This window comes from Echinops telfairi, unplaced genomic scaffold (assembly GCF_000313985.2).
Source record: "Echinops telfairi isolate 266 unplaced genomic scaffold, ASM31398v2 ScPeMD7_7468;HRSCAF=8506_0, whole genome shotgun sequence".
Classification (NCBI taxonomy): domain Eukaryota; kingdom Metazoa; phylum Chordata; class Mammalia; order Afrosoricida; family Tenrecidae; genus Echinops; species Echinops telfairi.
The window spans coordinates 83,323,049-83,345,850 of NW_022111369.1; the positions used below are offsets into that span (position 1 = coordinate 83,323,049).

The following is a 22,802-nucleotide window of genomic DNA, read 5'->3' on the forward strand; positions in this document are numbered from 1 at the left end:
CCCAGATGCTATATCCTTTGATAGCCGGGCACCATCAGTTTTCTTCACGCTTTTGCTTATTCACCCGCTTTGTCTTCAGTGGTTGTGTTGGGAAGGTGAGCATCATAGAATACCAATTTAATAGAAGAAAGTATTCTTGCATTGAGGGAGTACTTGAGTGGAGGCCCAATGTCCCAATTTATACAGAATAACCTTGTCACGACCGGTGCCATCATCAAAAGTGTTGTCTAAGTCCCTTTGGCTACCCAGTTAGTCCACAGTCTCCCTCTTTGGAGCTGCCTTTATATTTCACCAGGCATGCTTTCTTCTTTCAGGGAGTGTTCTCTCCTGATAATATGTCAAGTGTACATGAGACGAAGTTCCACCCTCCTTCCTTCTATGGGTCACTCTGGCTATGTTTTCTCCAAGGCAGATTTGTGTGTTCTTTCATTTGGCACTTTCACTATCTTCACCAGTACTATAATTCAACTAAATCAATTCTTCTTCACTCTTCTTCATTCAATGCCCACCTCACAGATGCACAAGCCGAGATTGAAAATTCCATGACTTGGGCAATGCCCACATTGTTTCTCAGCATAACATCCTTGCTTTTTAACATTTTAAAAAGGTTTTATACAGCGGATTTGTCCAAAGCAACACATCATTTGATTGTTTCCTTCATGAACATTAATTGTGGATCCTAACAGGGTGAAATCCTTTCCAACTTCAACATTCTTTCCATTGATCATTAGCTTATCTATTGGTGCTTGCATTGAATGGTAATCCATACTGAAGGCTGCAAACCTTGATCTTCATTAGCAAGTGCTTCAAGTCCTCCTCACTCCAGCAAGCAAGATGTGTCATCTGCATATCGCAGGCTGTTAATAAACCTTCCTCTGATCCTGATGCCTCTCTCCATATTTTCCACCTTCTTAGATTACTTGTTCATCATACAGGTTGAAAATACGGTGAGATAATACAATCCTGACACACATCTTTCCTGATTTTAAACAATATGTGGTCTCTTGTTCTGTTCAAACAACTACTTGTTGGTCTATTCCATGTACCAATTACTAATAGATGTTTGCAGCCATTTGTTCCGATTGTTTTTACAGTTTTAGTGACATATAACTCTCAGATCATACATTTCAATGGTTTCAGCATATTAAAAGAATTGTGTGAACAACCCTGTAATCAATTTTAGGACCTTTTTCTGATTCTTGCATTCATTATTTCCCCAACCTCAACTACCATAATTTCAAGAAACTATCAATACAGTTACTGTCTCCATAGATTTACTTAGCCTAGATTTCATATAATGGTAAACATATAGCTCCTCCAGCAACAATGACACTGTAAACCACACAGAAATACCTCAATCTCATTTTGACTAGAGTTCCATCAACAAAGGAAGGTCCCCAAAGCTTTATCCCATCCACATCACTAGGGACAACTTGCCTGTGAAGACACTCTCCCTCAGTCATAGTTTAAGAGGCTTCCAATTGAGGGGCTGTTTCAGGCACTACACCTGGAAGTGTTGTGTTGCTCTTCAAAAGGTTTTCAGTAATTAATCCTTCGAAAATAGACAGCTTGGTCCTTCTCCGTCGTCTGTTCTCCACTGAGATGTGTTCTAATAGGTGACCCTGCTGCTATTTAAAATTCTGGTGATGGCATCACAGCAACATACAAGCAAGCACAGTGTGACAAACTGACAAACGAGGGGTGGACGATCGCCTTTTAGAAAATAAAAAGTATAATGCTTGAAATAAACAATTTAAACAATAATGGAAATACTAGCAAAATATTTGATAACAAAAACTGCGTAGCATGCAGGATATAAATTATCTTTTTGAAGAATTAGGATAAGGCAATAGCATATATTAGGTGTTATATTTCATTCTATATACTATATGCCATGTTTAGATTTATGGTCATAACTGATTTTATTCTATCATCAGGCTTAAGCTTTGCTTTTACCTTCACAATGTTGTTTTCTTGGTTTGCTTCTGTCACCACTTTGCTATGTAAATTTTATTTTTCAGATTCTTCTTTTTTGGCTTCTTTATTGTTTTTGATCATTACATTTTAAAACAGGAATAAAATTGCTTGCCATTTATTATTTTACCTTATTAAGCCAAATTAATTTTATAAGCATATTATGTAAATGAAAATAAAAATGTTTGAGGCATTGAATTTTTAAAAAACAAAACAAAACAAAAAACTTTTGTTAAATTAAAACTCCACGTTCACAACTTATTTTCATTTTTTCACTGATATTTAACGGTACAAATGATAAAACTGAGGCCACAGTGATTTTATTCCCTTTTATGTTATTTTTACCTGCTATAGGAATATTTATATTATATTTGAATAGGTATACCAAAGAATTTTCCATGTAATCTGTAAATAACAGAAGGGATCAATGTGCAAACAATATTAATTATTGTTGGTAATTAGAATGCAAAAGGTGAAAGCAGAGGAAGGAATAGTAGTTAGAAAATATGGTCTTGGTGATAGAGAGGAGGCTGGAGTATTCTAGAATTTTATAAGACCAATAATTTGTACATACCATTTTTCAAAAACACACAAAGCAACAATACACATGGACGTCTCCAAATAAAATACACAGAAATCAAACTGACTATGTCTGTGGAAAGATGCAGTGGAGAAACTCAGGATCAGCAGCTATGGTCAGGCCAGGGGCTGCTGGGGAACAGACTATCAATTGATCCCAGGTAAGTCCAGTCTGAAGTTGAACAAAACTAAACCAAGGCCACAGAAGCACCAAGTGGATGTAAGAAGAGTCTCGGACACTTGCTCTTACTCAGAGCGTAGCTAAAGCAAACAGAAGAAATGATGAAGTCAAAGATGTGAATAGAACATTTCAGAGGGCAGCTTTAGAAAAGAAAATCAAATATTTTGATGAAATGTCCAAAGAACTAGAGTGAGAAAACTAAAAATAAAGAACATTCTTAGTATACCTGAAAGAACTCAAGGGGAAAAAAAATCAAGCCACTAGTTGCAATATTGAATTAGTTGGGAGGTTGAATCAGCATTGTGTTTTGTCTAAGACACCATACACAATTTATTTAAGCTAAGAATAGTTTCTAATCCTCAGTGTTAAAGCAGTTTATTATATGACAATTATAAGGACTCAAATATTAAAATGATAATTTTCAAAGTGAAAAGGCAGGAGAAGATGGAACGAATACACAGAGTCACTATACAAATAATAATAATAATAGTGGACATTTCACCATTTCAGGGGGTAGCATATGATCAAGAACCAAAGGTGCTGAAGGAAGAAAATCAAGCTGTATTGAAAGCATTATCCAAAAAAGAAGATCCAGGAATTGATAGAATATCATTTGAAATATTTTCACCAGCTGATGAAACACTGTAAGCACTCACTTGTCTGTCCCAGGAAATTTAGAAGACAGCTACTCGGCTAATTAACTAAAAGAGATCCATATTTGTACCCATTCAAAAGAAAAGTAACCTAGCATATGCTCAAATTATAGAACAATACTATTAATATCACATACAAGTACAATGTTGCTGAAGATTATTCAACAACAATAGGGAGTAGCCAGAGGTTCAGGCTGGATTCAGAAAAGGATATGGAACAAAGGCATATAATTGGTGATGTCAAATGAATGTTGGCTGAAAGCAAAGAATACCAAAAAGATGTTTACTTGTGTTTTATTGACTATGTAAGACATCTGACTGTGTGGATCATAACACAGTATGCATAACCTTGGAAAGAATGGGAATTCCAGAACACTCCATGGTGCTCAAGAGGAACTTGTGCATGGATCAAGAGGCACTCGTGTGAACAGAGCAAGGAAATAGTGCATGGTTTAAAACCAAGATAGGTGTATATCAGGTTTGTAACCTCTCACGATATTTATTCAATCTGTATGCTGACCAAATCATCAGAGCAGATGGCTTAGATAAAGAAGAATGTGGCATCAGACCTGGAGGAAAACTTAGCAGAAATGCAATATGAAAATGACACAAATGCTTGCTAAAAGTGAGCAGGACTTGAAGCTCTTGCTGATAAAGATCAAGGATTGTAGTATTCAATATGAATTACTAATCAATGTAAAGACAATTCAACTCCTCATGAGTGGAACAATTGTTACCATCACAAGAAAAGGTTGAAGCTGTCATGGATTTTGTCTTGCTTGAATCCACAATCAATCCTCCTGTAAGCAGCAGTTGTTGCACAAGCCTCTTTGGACTGTTGAAAAGCAAGGGTGTTACTTTGAGGACTAAGGTGAGTCTAATCCAAGCCATGGTGCTTCAACTGCCTCATGCGCATGTGAAAGAGAAGACTGAAGAAGAATTTTGAAATCTTTTGAATTGTGGTGTTGGAGAAGAATACCTAAAATACCATGAACTGCTAGAAGGATAAACTGATCTCTCTTGGAAGATGAACATTGAGTGTTCCTTAGAGGCAAGGATGTCGCGGTTTCTTTTTTATACAATTGGACATATTGTCAGGAGAGAACAGTTTCTACAGAAGGACATCATGCTCGGTAAAAGGAAGAGCCTCAAGGACATGGATTGTCACTGTGCCTCGTGCCTGCAACAACGGGCTCAAATATGAGAACAATTGTGAGGATGACACAGGAGTAGGCAGTGTTTTGCTATGTTATGCATAAGGTCGCTATGTGTGAGTACTGACTCAATGGTACCTAACAGGAACAATGTCGATCATAATTATGGATCACATTGTAATGAATGGAAATTCTAGACCATCTAATTGTATTTGTATGGAACCTTTACCTAGACCCAGATGCAGTCATTAGAACAAGGTGATTTGAATTAGGGTTGGTCAATTATATTAAATATACCATGTACTATCAGAAAAACAAAAAACAATCTATCTGGAAAGAAGTACTGTCCAAATATGTCTTAGAAGAACTATGGCAAGATTTTTTTCACCTATGTTGGACATGTTATTAGGGTGGACCCAACCTTGGAGAAGGACAATGTGCTTCATAAAATGGACAGCTAGAAAAAAAAAGAGAATTTACTCAGCTAGATGAATTTACATAGTGGCTTCAACAATAAGCTCAAGCAGCACTGATTGTGACGATGGCCCTGGATCAGGACTTTTTTTTTTATAGGACTGATATGAGTCAGAACCAATTCGACGGCACTGAAAAACAGTGTATCTTGTTTATTGTCAGCATTTTATTTCTGGTTTCATTTGATTCTGTTTGTAAACGTAATATACATTCTATGAAGTGAATCACTTGATACGGTTCTTCTAGCCATTAAAATAAAAGTCATTGCCATACAGTCGATGTCCACCCTATAGGACGAGTTAAAACAGCCCTTGTCAGTTTGTGAGACTATAACTCTTAATGGGAGTACAAAGCCCCATCTTTCTCTGGTGGAGCTGCTGGTGGTTTTGTACTGCTGACGTTATGGTTAGCAGCTCAATGCATAACCACTATACCACCAGGGCTCCTGGCTTTCCTGACCATGGTCTTTAAAATAACCACCAAATGACTTTTTCCTGATGGGTCTGGGTAGGGCGTGGTAGGACAAGATGTTGCTAGGGTTAGGTGGTTCCATTGTGAGTGACAGTTGACAAGGTGAATTGTGATGGTAAAAGCTTGGAATTCCAATGTAGAGATTGATCAATTCAACCATCCTACCAAGAATAAAATGAACCATCTCAGGAGCAGGAAAGGGAAGAATCTCATTACTACCAAGACAGAAAATCCAGGAGTAGAGTACAGCATTTGGACCCCAAGTTCCCTGTTCATTGAACATCCTTGCCCAGAAAAAGAAAGCTGTGACACCAGGTAAGTAGCAGAAAGGCAGCAGCAAAACCCAGGGCAGGGCAAAGGCAGAGGAATGGATTTCACCATGGAGTTCCTAAAACAGGAAAGGCAGGACGTTTGCTTACAGAATAGAGTGCCAGTAGGCACTTCATTGAGAAAGCTGGGTTTTTCTGACCGATGGAGTTTACTTGGGCTAAGGCTTTTATTAGAATGATGTGCTCTTTAGGCATTTATCAACAGACCAAAAAGAGATTGTAACATTGCCTGAGCAGGGGACTATATGGCTGAGTGGTCAAGAAGAGAGAAAGGTCTGTCTTTGAGCATGGCTGGGAAGAAGCTGCCTTACCAAAGAACTACCTCTATCTTGAACATTTCTGAAACTGAATTATAACCTGTTAACTTCATTAGCAAGCCTTTTTCATATGATGTGAATTCTGTGTGACCATTGCAATGAATTATCAAATCCAACGGGGAAGTCGAAAGGAAGTTAGTGTCAGAATTGGAAAGAAAGATTTGAAAGCAGATATGTGTCTGATCCTTGCCTCACAGGTATTGGCCTGGGGCTGATATGGGGGTTGATTCTCTTTCCCCTTTGTGAAATCAGAGACCAAACACCATCAACCATTCATGTATAAACAGACACATATTTACACAGATATACACAATATAGTATTGATGGGATTCTTCCTTTATTATAAAAACTGGGCCAAGAAGAAAATCATCTATATGGCAAAAACTAATTGAATTCTATCTATTTGGGGAGTAACACCTGTAACTTATATGTAAGTCGGTGACTACATTACAAGAGAAAATTCTTAAATATAGAAATTAAAGTCACCATATTAGTCATATATCATGCTACATTATTATAACTGCTTTGTCTTAAATTCCTTTAAAGTAATGATTAATTTTTTATACATTTTCTTCTTCTTTTTTGCATAGCAACATTTGGATTCCTTTCCAGCCAAAATCATGATCTTTTGTAGGCCCACAATATTTCATTATTAGATAAAATATATTATGATATTTAAATGCCAGGTATTGGGTTACATTTTTATAAAATCATTCAGGTTTCCTTTCTGATCATCAAATCAAATAGGGATATTCAGAACCTACTCACCAATTGAGGTATAAAGGAGTGACCCTGTTGGTTGTAATACTAGTTGTACTTTTATGATCTATTTCAGAACGTCGCTTCTCTTTATCACGGTGTGGAGAACAAGGTAGGAATACAGTTACTGGTTTTTGAAAATGGCATGTTGATGGGTGCTTAATGTGAATCAGAGGGCTTGTAGATACTACTGAGTAGGAAGACTCTTGCTTTGTTAAATATGTCACAAGAGAGGGGTCAATTGGTTGGACCTAGAAAAAGGAAAAAAATATGTATTCATGTGCCAAATACCATATTTTAATAACAGATCTAAAGTATCAGCATATCTCTAAGCCAAGTCTCTGAAAAGTTTATTAAATATAGTTTGAGGTCCACATGCTTTCTTTCAAGTTTGTGCCCAACCACCCTAGACAACAGCACCATAGCATATTTGAATAGATTTAAAGTCCTTTGAACTCATTTGGCAGTCATTCCATACATGCACTCAATTCATATTACATATTCTCAAGGGAAGGACACTTTCACATGATGCATACCAGTTGGTTTTCAGTCAAGTCTGACTCATAGTGACCCCATCTATTGCAAAGTAGAACTGTGTTTCAAGGGGTTCTCAAGAGTGTAATATTTTTCGAAGTAGCTTGCCAGGCAGCTAGGGAGTCTCTGTTAGGTTCTAACATCAGTCTTTCGATTAGTAGTGCCTTGCAGCTCCCCAGGGACTTATATGCACAGTGCCACAATGTTAGAGATCAGTAGACAGATAGCTGCTCTGGAGTCCACACCAACTCATGGTGACCTTATTATGTACAACACAATGAAATGATTGCCTGTTCCTACATCATTCTCACCATCATCAGCATGTTTGAGTCTACTGAGGCTACTGTTTGCATTCATCTCCCCAGTGGTCTTCGTTGCTCTCATATGCCCTCCACCTTACCAAACGCATGTCTTCCTCTAGCAGTTTATCCCTCATGAAGATGTGTCCAAAGTAAGTGAGCCTGGCAATATTGTTTTAAACCATATGGTTTCCATTAGCTAATTTTCCAAAGTATGTAACCAGTCCTTTTAGTCTGCAAGCTCTGTGACCCTGCTAATGTGTAACAAGAATCGTGGTTTGTCTTCCACCCTCACAGAGCGCACAAGCTACCACTGAACAACAAACAGACAGATGGGAGACGAATGCCAATATCAACAAAAAATGAAAGAAAAGAGATTCAAACATTAGGGACATACGGATCCTGGTGCTACTTGGAATATATATGAGGGGGCTTCAAAAAGTTCATGGAACTTTCCATTATCTTTTACTTCCATTTTTCTACAAAATTTTTGAAGCTCCCATATATAGATAATAGATAGGTAGGTAGGTTGGCTGGTAGGTTGGTAGATTGATAGATGATAGATAAATAAATGGTAGATTATTGTAATTGTTGTTGTTATTAGATGCCATCAAGTTGGTTCCAACCCACAGTGAACCTATGCACAACCAACAAAACACTGTCCAGTCCTAAGCCACTTTCGTAATTGATAAATATGCGATACGTTAAAAAACGCAAAGTAACATTCTTAATGATAAGCAATAAATTGACCTGGAAAACAAAATCAGTGTATTACAGATACACGCCTATAAGAACCATAATTGAGATGTGGGAAAATATGAATATAGACCATATAAACAGTGTTGTATTCATAGTTAAATTCTCAGTTTTAACCAGTGCATTATAATTGTGGATGGGAATGCCCTTTTCTTAAGAGAACGAGCTGAAATATTTGGGGTTGCAGTATCTTGATGTTTGACTATGATGAAGCCTGAGATAGATGAATATGTACAGAGAGAAAAAATATGAAAAGTAGCAAGCACTGTTATCACTTTGTTTCTTCTCCCTTTTTTTGATTCATCTCTTAAGTTTAAAGGTTTTCAAAATAAAAAAATGTTTGGGTACTATATATCTTCAAGATCTATCTTCTTCAATATTTATTAACATGCATTGATTAAGTTTACTTTGAGACATTTAACTAAGTTGTATAGGGAAATTGGTCAAATCCATATTCTATTAATTTATCAAAGAACACACAATATAAGCCTCCTTAGAAAAATCTTTCTAAAATCTGGGTTTGCTGTTCTATGTTATAAATAGCTGAAAAATATTCTTAATCCTAGGCAACAAAATGGCCTAGAAAACAGAATGGACATTTTATATAATTTCTAATTAGAACTATTGTTAGATCAAGTGATCTTTAGAAACTGGAAAAACAGACGATATTTATTTAACTATTTTCTCTTACATAACATTGGCTAATAATAATGGTAGTGAAAATTTTTCCAAAATAGAAAAATTCATGGGGAATATTTATGAATAAAGTATTTCGTAAATCTTTTATGCTTTATAAAATGTTTTATATTTAATTATTTGTCCTTACCAATTATAAAAATATACTGAGGTAAATTAAAAAAGTGAAAAAGAGTTGAAGACAGAAGGACAAAAAATATTATTTAAGGAAATAAATCTTCTAAAATGAATTTTTCTACTTTGTATCTACTTTGTGAATAATGTTTATACATATTCAATTCTAATGTTTTATAATTAAATACAGCCAAATATTTATCATTATAAATATTTTCATGGTTTAGACGTATTACCTTTCTCTCATACAAATCATTAATGAAAGACCCAATGTCTATCATCTGCTGTATTATAATTGCTCATATAAAAGAGGTTCCTTTTTTGTTACATGAAGAGATTGTATCTTCTTCATCCTTCAGTACCATGCTTAATGTTCCACAATATCAATTCTACACCTCACCAATTGTTAATGGTTACCTTCAATTGCACAAGCACTGATGAGATGAAAACTCCTGAGGGGTAATTTAAGGCTATCCGAGGGTCCATGCTTGGTTGAAGAGTGAAGCCTTTCTTTGTCACGGTGAAAGACTCTTTCTTTAAACAGGACACCACAGAAAAGATACCCAATTTGTAAACTTTCACTTCGGCACAGGTACCCTGAATGGATTAAAACATAGTAGAATAAACCACAATGCTATTTGGGTATCAGTACTTGCTTCATATCCTCTTTGGACTTGAAAAATATGTTTGCTCTCCATGTCCTCTCCCAGCATTTGACGGATTCCACTAACCCAGAAGGGTGATCAGTCCACAAGATGACAGTGATACTGTCTTTAGCTGTCAAGTCAATGCCGACTCACGATGAGCCCAGGCTCAACACAAAATGCATCTGTTTCTAGGCCATCTTCATGATGAGTTACACATTGAACCACTGTATTCCCCAGAACCACTGTATTCACTGTCGGATTTTCAGAAGTAGATCTAGCTGTTTTTCTAGTCTGTAAGCTCCACCGAACCTGTTCATCATCATAGCAACACACAAACTTCCACTGACATAAGAAAGTGCTTAAGGTGAATTGACTGGAAATCTAAAACCAGTTATCCCACAGGATGGCGAGAATCCTGCTACTGCACCACCCTTGTCCCTGACATGAATGTACACGTACATTATTAGTATTTCTCATATGTGCACTATGAAAAGAGAAAAATCAGAGCATTTCCAAGTAGTCAGCTAATGAACAATCATAATCAGTGCTTGCATAAATACAAATTTCTTCTTGAATTCTAACCTCCTTTAACCAGAAAGGCCTTGACATTTCTTGACTCAAGATATTTTAGGGAATTCCAAGGACTAAAAATTCATCGTTTGGATAATGTACACTAATGTCAGCACCCATACTGTCAGCAAAGTTTTCTTTCTGAAAATTCACCATCTGTTTGGGTCCTGAAATGAGCCTTGGTGGTAGTGTTGGCTGAGCGTTAGGCTGCTAACAGCAAGGTTAGCAGTTCCAACCTATTTATCATTCCTAGGAGAAAGATAAGGTGGTCTACTCCGGCAAAGACTGACAGTCTTGGAAGCCCGAAGAATCAGTTCTACTCTGCCCTTTGTTATTGTTGCTGCTCAGTGCCATCAAGTCGGTTCTGATGAGCAGCAGAAACACCCTGCCCTGTCCTGACTACTGCTCTTTGTCCTTTAGGGTTGGGGCTGATTCAGTAGTAATGGATATTGTTTGGTGTACTGAAATAAAAGTCATTTTCTCTATTTCTCTCCTCTGTGGAAGACTGGTGAGAGATTTTTTAGCTTCTTTTTATTCCATATGATTTAAATTTCTAATGCATATAGGCAGATACATACTCAAGCTCCTTAATCATGCAAAAGGGAGTTGAGTACATAAATGAAAACAAAATGAACAACACATATAATCACCAAGGCTTAAAATGAGGAGGAAGAGTTAGACATAATTTGGTCTATTCATGCTTCCCCAAACACCAGGCAGGCTCCACCCCAGTATGAGTGGATAATCATGTACACACGCACACACACACACACACTTTCAGGACAAACCCATGGAAAATAATGTCTCGCTTGAAAGCTGACTAAGAAGAGATTTCACAATATCACTGCATGAATCTATTGTTGGGATAATCCAGTGCATGGTGGATACTGTGCATTGGCTGCAGGGAAACTTGAGAGGCAAGAAAGGAAGGTCTTCAGGGACCTGCCCTTGGTTCTCATGCTACAGCGTGGAAACCACACTTAGCAGATGTTGACTAGCCCAGAGGTTTTCAGGCCAGGAAACATCATGAACAGAACTCTGACGGTGATTTCTCTGAATCCAGAATTAGAATTCTTAAATGTGATATGACCCACATAAAAATGTTTGGAAGGAATCCAGGCTTTAGCTTTTCTTAAACTAAAAATAGGGATAACACTAAACATTAGAGAACAGTAGAACATAAATAAAGAGAAAAGTCAAAGCCTTTATTTTCCACTGTTGAAAATGTTTGTTTTTTTTTCGTTTGTCTTGGTTATCTATTTATCTATTTACTAAGTACCTTGAATATCCATTTTATGAAAGATACATGTGTTATACACATTTGGGGCTTTTTATCATGACAAATAAATTGGCCATGATTAAAAAGCCCCATTCAAAGGAAGTCCTAGCCAAGCTATTATAGACCACACAGACTTAATATATTTAGTTTTGTGAATGGAACTACATCATTAGATTGTTTTGCTCTCATAATCTATTGTCTAAACTTTATTATAACTCAGATAAAAATTCAGAAAAGGAAAAGATGTATTATAATTTCCTGCATCCATCAAAATCTTTATATTTATGCCCCACCCTTTTCAAATAATGACAGGTTACAGATAGCTTAAGAAGACAACTATTTTAAGAGTTTAGAAATACATTCATTAGGAGTGACAAAAATTTGAAAATGAACAGTATTAATATATAACATGGTGAACATAAGTAATGCCACTGAATTGTACACATAAATATTGTAGACATGACAAATATTTGGTGGCATGTGTTTTACCACAAGGAAAAAAAAAAGCTCAATGGCCTACAGACAGGGGTGGAGTACCAGGAAGCAAGGTAAACACTGGGCTTTCGTGTGCTCACTTACTCATCTGTACTGAATGATTTTACCTGGGGGTGGGGGATGGGGGACATAAAAAACTATGATGTCTGTAGAAAGGTCTTGTAAGGTTAGGGGAGAGACAAATGTCAGCCATATCTAGAAGCAGGGGCTCTGATGGACAGACACAAAACAAAAATTAGTCACTATAAATCAGTAGGCACAGTAGCACAGGCTATTTTTGCTTATTGGGTCATCTGATACTACAGGAAGAATGTTAAATATTAATTCCTATCAAATCTATGCTAAGGTCAATAACTGTGTATAGTCTCTGTTTCTAACATACGTTTTCTCCGTTGTGGAACAGAACAAGAGAATACTGCATGATTGAAGGTGTATGGCAGGTTTGTATCCTCTCACCACACTTACTCAATCTGTATGCTGAGCGAGTCATCAGAGAAACTGGACTATCGGGAGAAGAATGTGGCAACAGGATTGGAAGATGACTTATTAACCACCTGCAATATGCTGATGATACCACCTTGCTCACTGAAAGTGAGGAAGGCTGAATGTACTTGCTCATGAAGATCAAGAATTGCAGCCTTCAGTATGGACTACAACTCAAGGTAAAGAACACCAAATGGACCAATAAGTGACATCATTACAGAGAAAAGGTTGAATTTGTCAAAGATTTTATCTTGCTTCAACCCACAACTGTTGTTCATGGAAGTAGCAGTCAAGAGATCAAAGGAAGAATTGCATTACCTGATTTACCTGAATCTGCTGCATTAGACATCCTTAAAGTGTTGAAAAGGAAGGGTTTTACTTTGAGGACTAGAGTGTACCTGACCCAAGCCATGGAGTTTTCAGTGTCTCATGAGATAGTTAAGGTAAATTGTGCCAACCTGGCCAATAAACACATGTGGGATTAATTGAAGGGCAGAGTGATAAATGGCTTGGTGAGCCTCGCCTTTCTAGTTCTCGGGTCTCTTGTTTGTGATGGTCAGACCAGGGGCAGCTGCCTTAGCCAGTTCCCTGCTTCAGCTGCCAAGACTCACTTCCTGCAAGACATCCCTGAGGAGAAGCCGCATGGATCTACCCCGATGCAGCCCTGGGTCAGGAGCAGCCGTGTGGAGACCACTGCCAGCACTGAGATGCTTACATGCTTACTGACTCGGCTTTCCTCCTGCAGTCGGGGTCATTGCATGTGTTGTATGAGATGGAGGAGGACTTTGTGGATGGGTGTCAGATATATGGGCCAATGTTGGACTCATAGGCTTGGACAGCACTGGGTTGGGATGCTTTCTTAATGTGCACTTACCCTTTTATAAAACTCTCTCTTATACATATGAGTTTCTGTGGATTTGTTTCTCTAGTCTACCCAGACTAACATACCTCATATGTATGTGAAAGTTGGACACCGAATAAGGAAGACCAAAAATAGAATTGATGCATTTCAATTGTATTATTGACGAAGAATACTGAAAGTACCATGGATTGCCAAAGGGACAAACAAGTCTATTTTGGAAGAAGTAGGGCCGGATCACTTCTTAAAGGCAAGGATGGCGAGATTTCATGTTACGTATTTTGGACATGTTGTCAAGAGAGACCAGTCTTAAGAAAGACAGCATGCTTGGTAAAGTAGAGGGGCAGTGAAAAAAGGGAAGTTCTTAAGGAGATGGATTGACAGTGGATGCAACAAGGGGCTGAAGCATAAGAACAATTTTGAGGACGGTGCAGGACCAGGCAGTGTTTTGTGGGGTTGTGCTAAGGGTCGTATGGATCAGAACCAACCCAATGACACCTAAAAACAACAGGCTTCCTTTTATCTTTTTATGTATTATATCTCATTTAATCCTTACAAGCTAATCAGATAAGCACTATCATTTTGTTCAATATTAAAATAAAGACACTGGGTGACATCAAGTATAAATAACTTGTGTAGGTTTTCATAGCAAAAAAAACAACAACTAATTTTCAGCCCAGCAAATCTGCCCCACAATTCACATCCTAACTACTACAGACCCTATTTTTCATGTACAAACTAACTTCCATTTACAGATTTAAATTTCTCACAGACTTACACCACACACACACTTCACTTACTTTTTAATTTTTATTGTTTCACATATTTTCTCAAACCAGGAATGATTACAATTGAACTTGTTACTCCCTGACATTTCTAACAACTTAAAGTTCAGACCAGAAATCCCTCGTACTTGAAATGGTGGTCTAATACTAGTCTACAGCATTAGTTCCTGGGCCACAAAGCTGGTTTTGTTTCCCAGGTTAAAACAATAACATTTGCAATGAAAAATGAAAAACCCAATCTTCAGTCAGTTATTTCCACCCTTTATATGGATGATCAAAAAGCATGAGTGCACTGTCATAAATGTACTTCCATTTGTTACCAATGAGGAAGTGTATTAGCATTATCATCAAGTAATCTAAGTAAGATTTAGAAGAGGAATCAAGCAGCAAATGTTGACAGAGCCAAGGACGTACCAACCTTATAACTTCCTCTTGGGCCTTCTATTGCATTGGTGGTTAGATAACTTGATTGAAGACTTAGGTCTGACACTTTCACCATGACCTCTCTGTAGTTTCCCCTATAACGTGCAGTAAATGGGATTGCAATGCCTATTGGAAAAGGGATGCTCTTGTCCTGAGCTGAGAACTCAATGGCAATGACATTACTGACCAACTCTTCATTATCATTAACTATTAAAGAACTCATGCTATTAATTATTCGGCATTCTAGGTGTTGTAAGACATATGATGGTGCTGTAATAAAGCAAGACACTTGGGGTCCAGTTTCCTCACTCAACACATCAAGAAACCTGCAGAGGAAAAAAATGTAATCTTTAAAACTTATTTCTGAGAGCTTAAAATTACAAACTCAATATCTTCATCAACCTCATATGACTTTGTGTGACTTCTCTCACAATTCTTCCCATTATTGATGTAATTTTGGGCAAGATAATGAATCTTTCCATGCCTGTTTCCTCAACTGTAAAATGATGATAAAACATACCTATCTCCCACCCAACTGAGTTAAATGAACTATTATATGTTAATGTCTTAGAAAGTAGTACCTGGCACATAGTAAATGTGGTATATGTCCACTATTATTAATAGCATTACTATTGCTGTTGTTATTATTTAAGTAGTTTATTCATTCCTGTGTGGTCACACCACAACATAAAAATTACTATGGCTTATTGATAAGCCTAGGGCTAATCCCTGAATGAGGAGCCCTGGTGGTGTAGTGTTATGAGTTGAGTTCCCATCCTCCTGGTCACAGTTCAAAGCCACCAGCAGCTTCAAGGGAGAAAGACTAGATTTTCTACTCCCGTAAACAGTTACAGTTCACAAAACCACAGGGGTCACTATGAGCCAGAAATGATTCGAGGACAGTGTTTGGTGTTTTTGAAATACCTGAATACTTTCCTAAGCTTGGGGGAAATGGGAATCATATATATATGGTATTGGTCTTGTTTTAATACATTAGATTAAATTATAGTAGTTTAAATTAAAGTAGTTATTAAAACTAAAATCTTAATAATACCTAGAAATTACTACAAGTATTATTAATTTACAATTAATCATACTAATTGGAAACAAGAGTATTTACAACCTCAAAAAAATAAATTCAAAAGCCTTATTTGACCATTAATTTTCTTCTTAATTTTTATCTTCATCTTTGCAAAATGGTCAGTCTTATAGATTTGAATTTGAATTTCATACCTATCATTTACTCGTTTCATGTAAATAATTAATTATAATTATTAAATTAATATTTTATTATTTTGTACAGACCAAGTTCTATGATACATATTATTTCATTTCATCTTGATGCCTATGTTTTAATGTAGGTACAACCATCATCATCATTTTACAGATAAGGAAACTAAGGCTTAGAAAATTTAACTTGCTAAAAATCACACAGATGTTAAATTGTTGAACCAATAACAATCTACCTAACTTTAATACTAATGATCAAATTCTGAAATATAATATCATACTTCCTTAATCATTCCAAGGCACTGATTTCTTTATACATCACAAAATGAAACTAATGTCTAATTCACACTAATGTGGTGAGTGAGGGAAATAAAATCTCTCATAATCGCTTCACACATAACGGGTGAAAAATAAATGTTAGATCTCAACATTACAATGATCAATTTGAGTTTCTCCTCTTGTTACCTCTTAGAGAAATGATTTAAATAAAGGCTATATCAATGGGAAATAAGAACTTCTATAACCAGTTTTAGAGTACTAATAACCATCTCAAGAGTATTCATGTGTTAGCTATTTTTCAATCACTGGGAAATTTATTTTTATAGTTCACATGGCATAAAAATCTAAAATATTTGTGGCAGATGCAGACAGAGCCAAGTATATATGTTTACAATACTGAACTCTCAAAGATGCGAGAAGCCATCCAACTTATTTTTTAGTTTGAGAAACTCTGATGATGGTGATAATGGTGAATCACACAATGAGAAATCTTATTTGAAAGAAATTATATGATGTCCCAACCTTGTATAATCTCAAGGATGACACCTCTGAGGTTTCAAAAGGCCTGTGCCCTAGAAACCATCTCAACAAATATTCTCTTCTTCCAGAAAGTTTCTTTCTCATCTGACAGGTGAAGCAGGGCAGGTAGACTAGTAAATGCTTCCTTTCTCTTAGCGGAGATCAAATATACCTTGTCCAGCCTCCAGAATGATCACATTGATTTATTCAAGTCTTGTCTGTCCCTAAAGTCTGTACACATGAGGACAGCCATCGTTAAGAGTGACAGAGTTGTTTCAGAAACCAACCCAAGGGAGGAATCACAACAGATTCAGAACAGGGCTTTGTTTATGACATGAATCTTTTATGTGGTCTGATGCTTTCCTTGCCCGGGGAGGGAGTACAATGAGTTGTCATCGGTTTAAATATGCAAGCCAAGCAAGATTGGTTTGACGCCAGGAAGAGGAACTGGCATTAAGAAACACCTAAAAGAAGTGTTGGGGGAGGGGTTTGAGCAATGACTCATTCCTTGATGCTTTGAGTCATTTCTGAGTGTGAGGATACAAAGTATTATTGTTTTGCATTTTCAAAAGAAACAGGTAACCACAGATTGATTTTCTGGGCAACACTTTTTCAGATCATGGAGGGCTTCCGTGCATTGAACGTACTCAGATTGCTGTGACCTTCATAGAACTCTTTGGATTCTCAGACCTGTAGGGACACCACCGCTGAAGGAGTCAAGGCTTTCATTTAGTAGATGGCGTAGAGACTAGTCTGAGCTCACACTCAGTGTGGGATATTCTACATCGGAAAGAGGAAGAGGAACGAGGGCTGGCAGTGAGGGGAGGGGAGGAAAGTGAAGGCCGTTGAGAATGAAACTAACAGGCCAACATTTAGATCAGTGAGAGAATCAGCAAAGTGGCTTGGTACTTGGCTTTTTACTTTACATTTTACTTTACCAATTAATTCTAAGACATGTGTATTATTTATACAAAATAGAGGAAGAAGTTAAGAAACTAATCAAGTTGCCCAGATTATGAAACTAGCATTTAATAAAATATGAAGTAAAATTTAAGTCCTTCTGACATATGTATATGTATGTGTGTTTGTGTGTAGATATATATGTATATTACTATTCCTCTCTATAAGTATATATCTTATTTACTATTCCTCAATTCTTGTATGGAAATTGTTTACCTCGAAAATTATAATTTGCTAATATTTTTTATTTGAACATACAGCGAATTATTACACAGGTGTCTGAAGGAGGGAAGCCATAAACTTGGTCAGTTATTCTCACATTTTAAAGTCTGCGATTATCTCCAAAAAGATAAAATGAGTATGAATATAGTCATTCCGTTTTAAGAACCTCCCACAGCTTATCCATGAAACCCTAGAGTTCCAGAAACATGGGTTAAGAGCGCATGATGATTGTCTTGGGAATATAAATAAAATTAAAATGATTTCCTAATTTCTGAACACCTTGCAGCCTCTTCGTTTTATCTCCTTGTAATAGATAGAGAAGTAGTGATTTAGGGAAAGTGTTCCTGTTCAAGGTAATTCTACACTGTAACCACTTTCTTATCTAATCAATTCTTCCTCTCTCTAAAGAAACACATTTGCTTCCTAAAGCTACGCGATAAGCAATATCAGTATTAGCAGCCACGTATACTTTATGGGGTAGTTCAAACTGCATTGCTGATTCAGAACAGCTTTGGCAACTATGGAAATATAAAATGTTCTCCATGTTTAAGTACTATGTGTTCTAATTACAAAAGCACACATTTAAATAGGTACATATGATCCCCTTCCCATTGCATTTACTTACTCCTTTTCCATGATGACTTTCTCTGTGCTTTTACCCTCTGAATCATTGGGAAGAAAACTAGTCACATAGTTATTAAAGCCATTACATGTTATTGAGGATGTGGTCATCTCTTCTCTTTGGCTTTCTGAAATCGCTTGAATTTCTCCTTCTGTTGTCTGGCTTATGTTATGAATCTTTTCCCTGTTGTCATTTATGCTCCCAGCAGTCATGTGGTCTATTTGTTTATCTTCTTCATTTTCTGCTTTATCTGGGCACATTTTGTTCTGTGGCTCTCCTTGTCCTGTTACATTTCCACTCAATGATGTGTTGTCCTCTTTTTCCATTAATTCTGAACTCAAGTGTGGTTTATTTAACTGGCCCTGGTTCATGTAATGACTTTCCCCCCCACTTGGAGGGGAAACAGTAGCAGCTTCTATGACATTTAGCTCCCTTCTTCCAGCATGGTCTGTTGCTTTGGTATCTTGAATGACAGGCATTGTCTCTAGCGGACTACATTCATCATGCATGCCGTGTAAATTACACATCTCCTTTTCTTCTTTCTTTAAAAGTGTAGCAGTACTCCCCAAATATCCATTTATTCTCACGAGGCAGTCTCTGACAGGAATGATTTCTACACACACACACACACACACAAAGAAAGAATATCAAACTAAGTCCATTTATATTTCTGCACTGACCCTTGATAGCGTATGGAAAACTAACCTTAGAAATTTCAACAAAAACAAAGAACATTTTTACCATGCATTTTAGTTAAACTCCTTCCTGAAAGCAAAGCCATTTGTATTACTCTCACATGTTAGTGACATTTCTAGGAATAAAGGCATCTAGGCATGGGGAAGAAATTACATTTTAAGGTAGCTGCTGTTTGCTTCAAGAAAGATATTTGTACTCCTGCCCCCCCCCCCACATGTGCATCGAGCAGAACTGTTTCAAAGAGCCTTCAAGAAGCACCTGGTCAGGTCTGTCCGCCAGTGCACCTCTGGGTGGGTTTAAACTTTCCTTATTTAAGCTACTAGTCAAGAACTTAACCATGTGTGCCATCAAGTGCTCTCTGTAAGACAGTTGAAGAGCGTAAATATAATTCCTCTTGTTCACGAAAGTATTTTGGATATTTGAAAACAAGAATCATGAATCCCTGGACCTCTGTTGGGACAGTGGATAAGCACTGCTAAGACAAGGGTCCCCAGTTTGAACCCAGCATCTGCTCCGTGGGAGACAGATGGGGCAGTCTCTTCTACAAATGAGTCCAGACTGGAAACCCTATGGAACAGCTTTACTCTGATCTCTTGGGTTGCTATGTGTGAGAATAGACTGCATGGCAACACATAGGATTTTACGTGAGATTTTTCAACTGAAGTCAACATCACCCTAAATCATTCTTCCATTGGTACTATTTTATGAACGCTATCTTCTCTGGCTGTGCTTTATTATGAATAATCCACTTAAATCTTGGGCCCAAAACAACACTCCACATGAATTTTAACTGAAGGAATACCCTAGTTACATTATTTCTGCTAGATTGGAAGCTGTAGTTTACTAAATGGCTTCTTGGCTGCTGTGAGAGTTAAATTTTGGTTTATACTAGGCCTCCTTCTGATCTTGACATCATTGACAATTACCAAAGGATATCTCTGATCATGTCAGTTCTCTGATCAGAACACGTAATGGCGAATCAGGGACTTTTAAACTAAGCAAGTCTCTTCTCTTTGGTGTCCTCTCACTCCATCGTGATATAATCTCTAACTTCCAGTTCCATTCGCTCCATTTGTTCATCTCTCTTCTCGAGACAGCTGAGGCCACATTGCTAGCTGAGCACCTCACCAAACTTTAAAACCCGTTCTTAACTAAAGAATATGTGATTTAAGACTGTGGCTCAGTGATATTACATTCATCATCAAATTATCTTGCACTAGTCTGGGCTTGTCTTGAAGCTGTAGTCCTGACAGTTTGCGTTTGCAAACCCTGTCTTTATTTTGAACTCGTTCTGGTGGCTGGGCAGCTGAATTCTTCTAGGCAAAATTTTAATTCTCTCCAGAGACTAAGTTTCAAATGGTGGGCTCTCTGCCATACTATCTTTGAACAGATGTCCCCGGTGCTTTCCTTTCAAGATTGACTTGCTTAACCTCATCTCCCTTTGATTCATGATGGATAGGACCTCTCCACTGTCCTTAACACTTGTATTGAGAGTTAGATTTCACGATGTCACCTACCTTCATGCCTGAAGTAATTCTTACAATCTGGCATCATATTCCCTAGATACCTTGCTACTCCTGTCTTAGAGTATTTGTCAGCATCCGTAGTTGCATTTGCTCTATCTTATTGTACAAAGAATAATGGAAAGTCTAATTCCATGTCCCAATCTACCGTAGACTTCCCAGTATTTTTAAAAATTTAGATTTACACAAAAATAAATCTGGTGGTAAAATATTCTATTACTATCTTGGTAAGTTTCTTTTCTTAACTTGGCCTATTCTTGCCTAATTTTAAGTCTTAAATCCTGCTAATAATACCTCTGCCTGGAATGTTCTTTCAAGAGTCCCAGTTTCCAGCTGCAAAATTCCTATTCATTGTTTAAACTTCAGCTTAAATATCACATGTGTGTCAGGAAAATTTTCTACCCTGCCTCTGAAGACAACAGTCTCAAGATTCTTTGGGTTATTGTACAGTTGCCTTATCTTATTTCCCCTTATAGCCCTTACCTTTGCTCGCAAGCGCCTTAGTTCCCCCTCAGACTGGCTACTCAATCAGCATTTCTTTGACAAAGACTAAACAAGAGAAATACTTGCCCTTCCTCCAGATGCACGGGCTCTCCGTGTCAAGCAGTGCCTGCAGATGCTGGCAGGTGGAGTGCACGGTCCCTGCAGTGTGCTCCAAAAGTTGGTGAAGGGCTCCACTGAGATCTTGACCCAGAAAGACCACTGTGGCTAGCCAAGTAGACACACCAGTCTCTTCGTAAAAATCATTGCTAAGGACAGCCTGCTTCAGAGCCAGGTTTTGTCTCCAAATCTGCTTCAATATTTGACCTAGTTTATCTGAGCCCAGGTCTTCTGTATCCATTTTATGCTCCAAAATTGGTATGCTTCTTTCTTGCCAGCAGAGCCTAGAGGTTTAACAAACTCAAGCTTGGCAATGGTTATTTCTCCTAAAATCTAGGAGATGGTCCAAATCAGCTAGCCAAGCATTTCCCTGAAACACAATAGTTTATTCAGCTTGTTGTTCGCCACTGAGAAGTTACCAGGTGACCAGAGGAGGGGCATTTCAGCACCCGGGTGCCATTGTGTACAGACTAGATTAATCACAGGAATAAAGCTAGTTCATAAAATCCAACTCTCTATGTAGGTTTCAGTGTACTCTGGAAGGTCAGTTGAGCAACAGATTCTATGAGAGGATGAGATGTTTACTGATCAAAAGTGAACAGTTTGTAAACTATTCCTAATTAGGCTTCTAGGTGGTACTTATAAATAGTTATATGTGGGCAAGTCAGATAGTATTGCTACTTGGGTGCTGATACATAAGTGCACAGATTTAATCCAAACAATGCATGTGTGTCTCTCTGTGCTCAGTAGATGGCTGCAAACATGTTATTTCAATTAAATAATTCTCTTAACCTCATTGGGGTGTCTTCAAACAAAGGTCCGATCACAACAGTATCTTCTGAGGAGACCTATTGAGCCACTTAAATGCAAAGTACAGAGGCCAGACCAGAAAGTTTTGGGAATCCACAGGAGGAATTTTGATTTTTTGTTTCCTTTGAAGGACACAGGACAAGCATAATGACATTCTAGGAAGATGTTTTAAGGAAACGAGTATGTCATTTCTGGGGGGAAAGTCAGGAAATGTGCATCAAATAAATTTTTTGTCAGTCTTGACAAAGCACTTTCTTATTCTTTAGAATGGGCAGAACTGTCCTAAGAGAAATTCATTGGTAAAATTTACTTCACCTCATCCATCCTTAGCCCTATTCTTTTCCTCTCTGCCTTCTTTTGGTTCCCACACTCAACGAATATTTTTAAGGAGCATGACTTGAGTCTCTCAAGAAAACCAAAACTACCATTTTGATGTGCTGTCGGCCAGCGAGCACAGAGTTCTACAGAACTGCCATCAGGTCGATACCCACTCCTAGTGCCCCATTGAAC

The 22,802-nt window shown here is 37.5% G+C and overlaps 1 protein-coding gene across 1 annotated transcript in view; it reads right to left on the reverse strand.

Moving 5' to 3' along the window:
- DTHD1 (death domain containing 1) overlaps nt 1–21,723 on the reverse strand; it is an 87,056-nt gene extending 65,333 nt beyond the window's left edge. Inside the window, exons 1-5 of the mRNA XM_004706353.2 lie at nt 21,453–21,723; nt 18,667–19,276; nt 14,827–15,157; nt 9,708–9,887; nt 6,901–7,142 (exon numbers count right to left, since the gene is read on the reverse strand). Coding sequence (XP_004706410.2) covers nt 6,901–7,142; nt 9,708–9,887; nt 14,827–15,157; nt 18,667–19,276; nt 21,453–21,723 — 1,634 coding nt within the window. The remainder of the gene's footprint in view (nt 1–6,900; nt 7,143–9,707; nt 9,888–14,826; nt 15,158–18,666; nt 19,277–21,452) is intronic.
- Between the last annotated feature and the right edge of the window lie 1,079 nt (nt 21,724–22,802).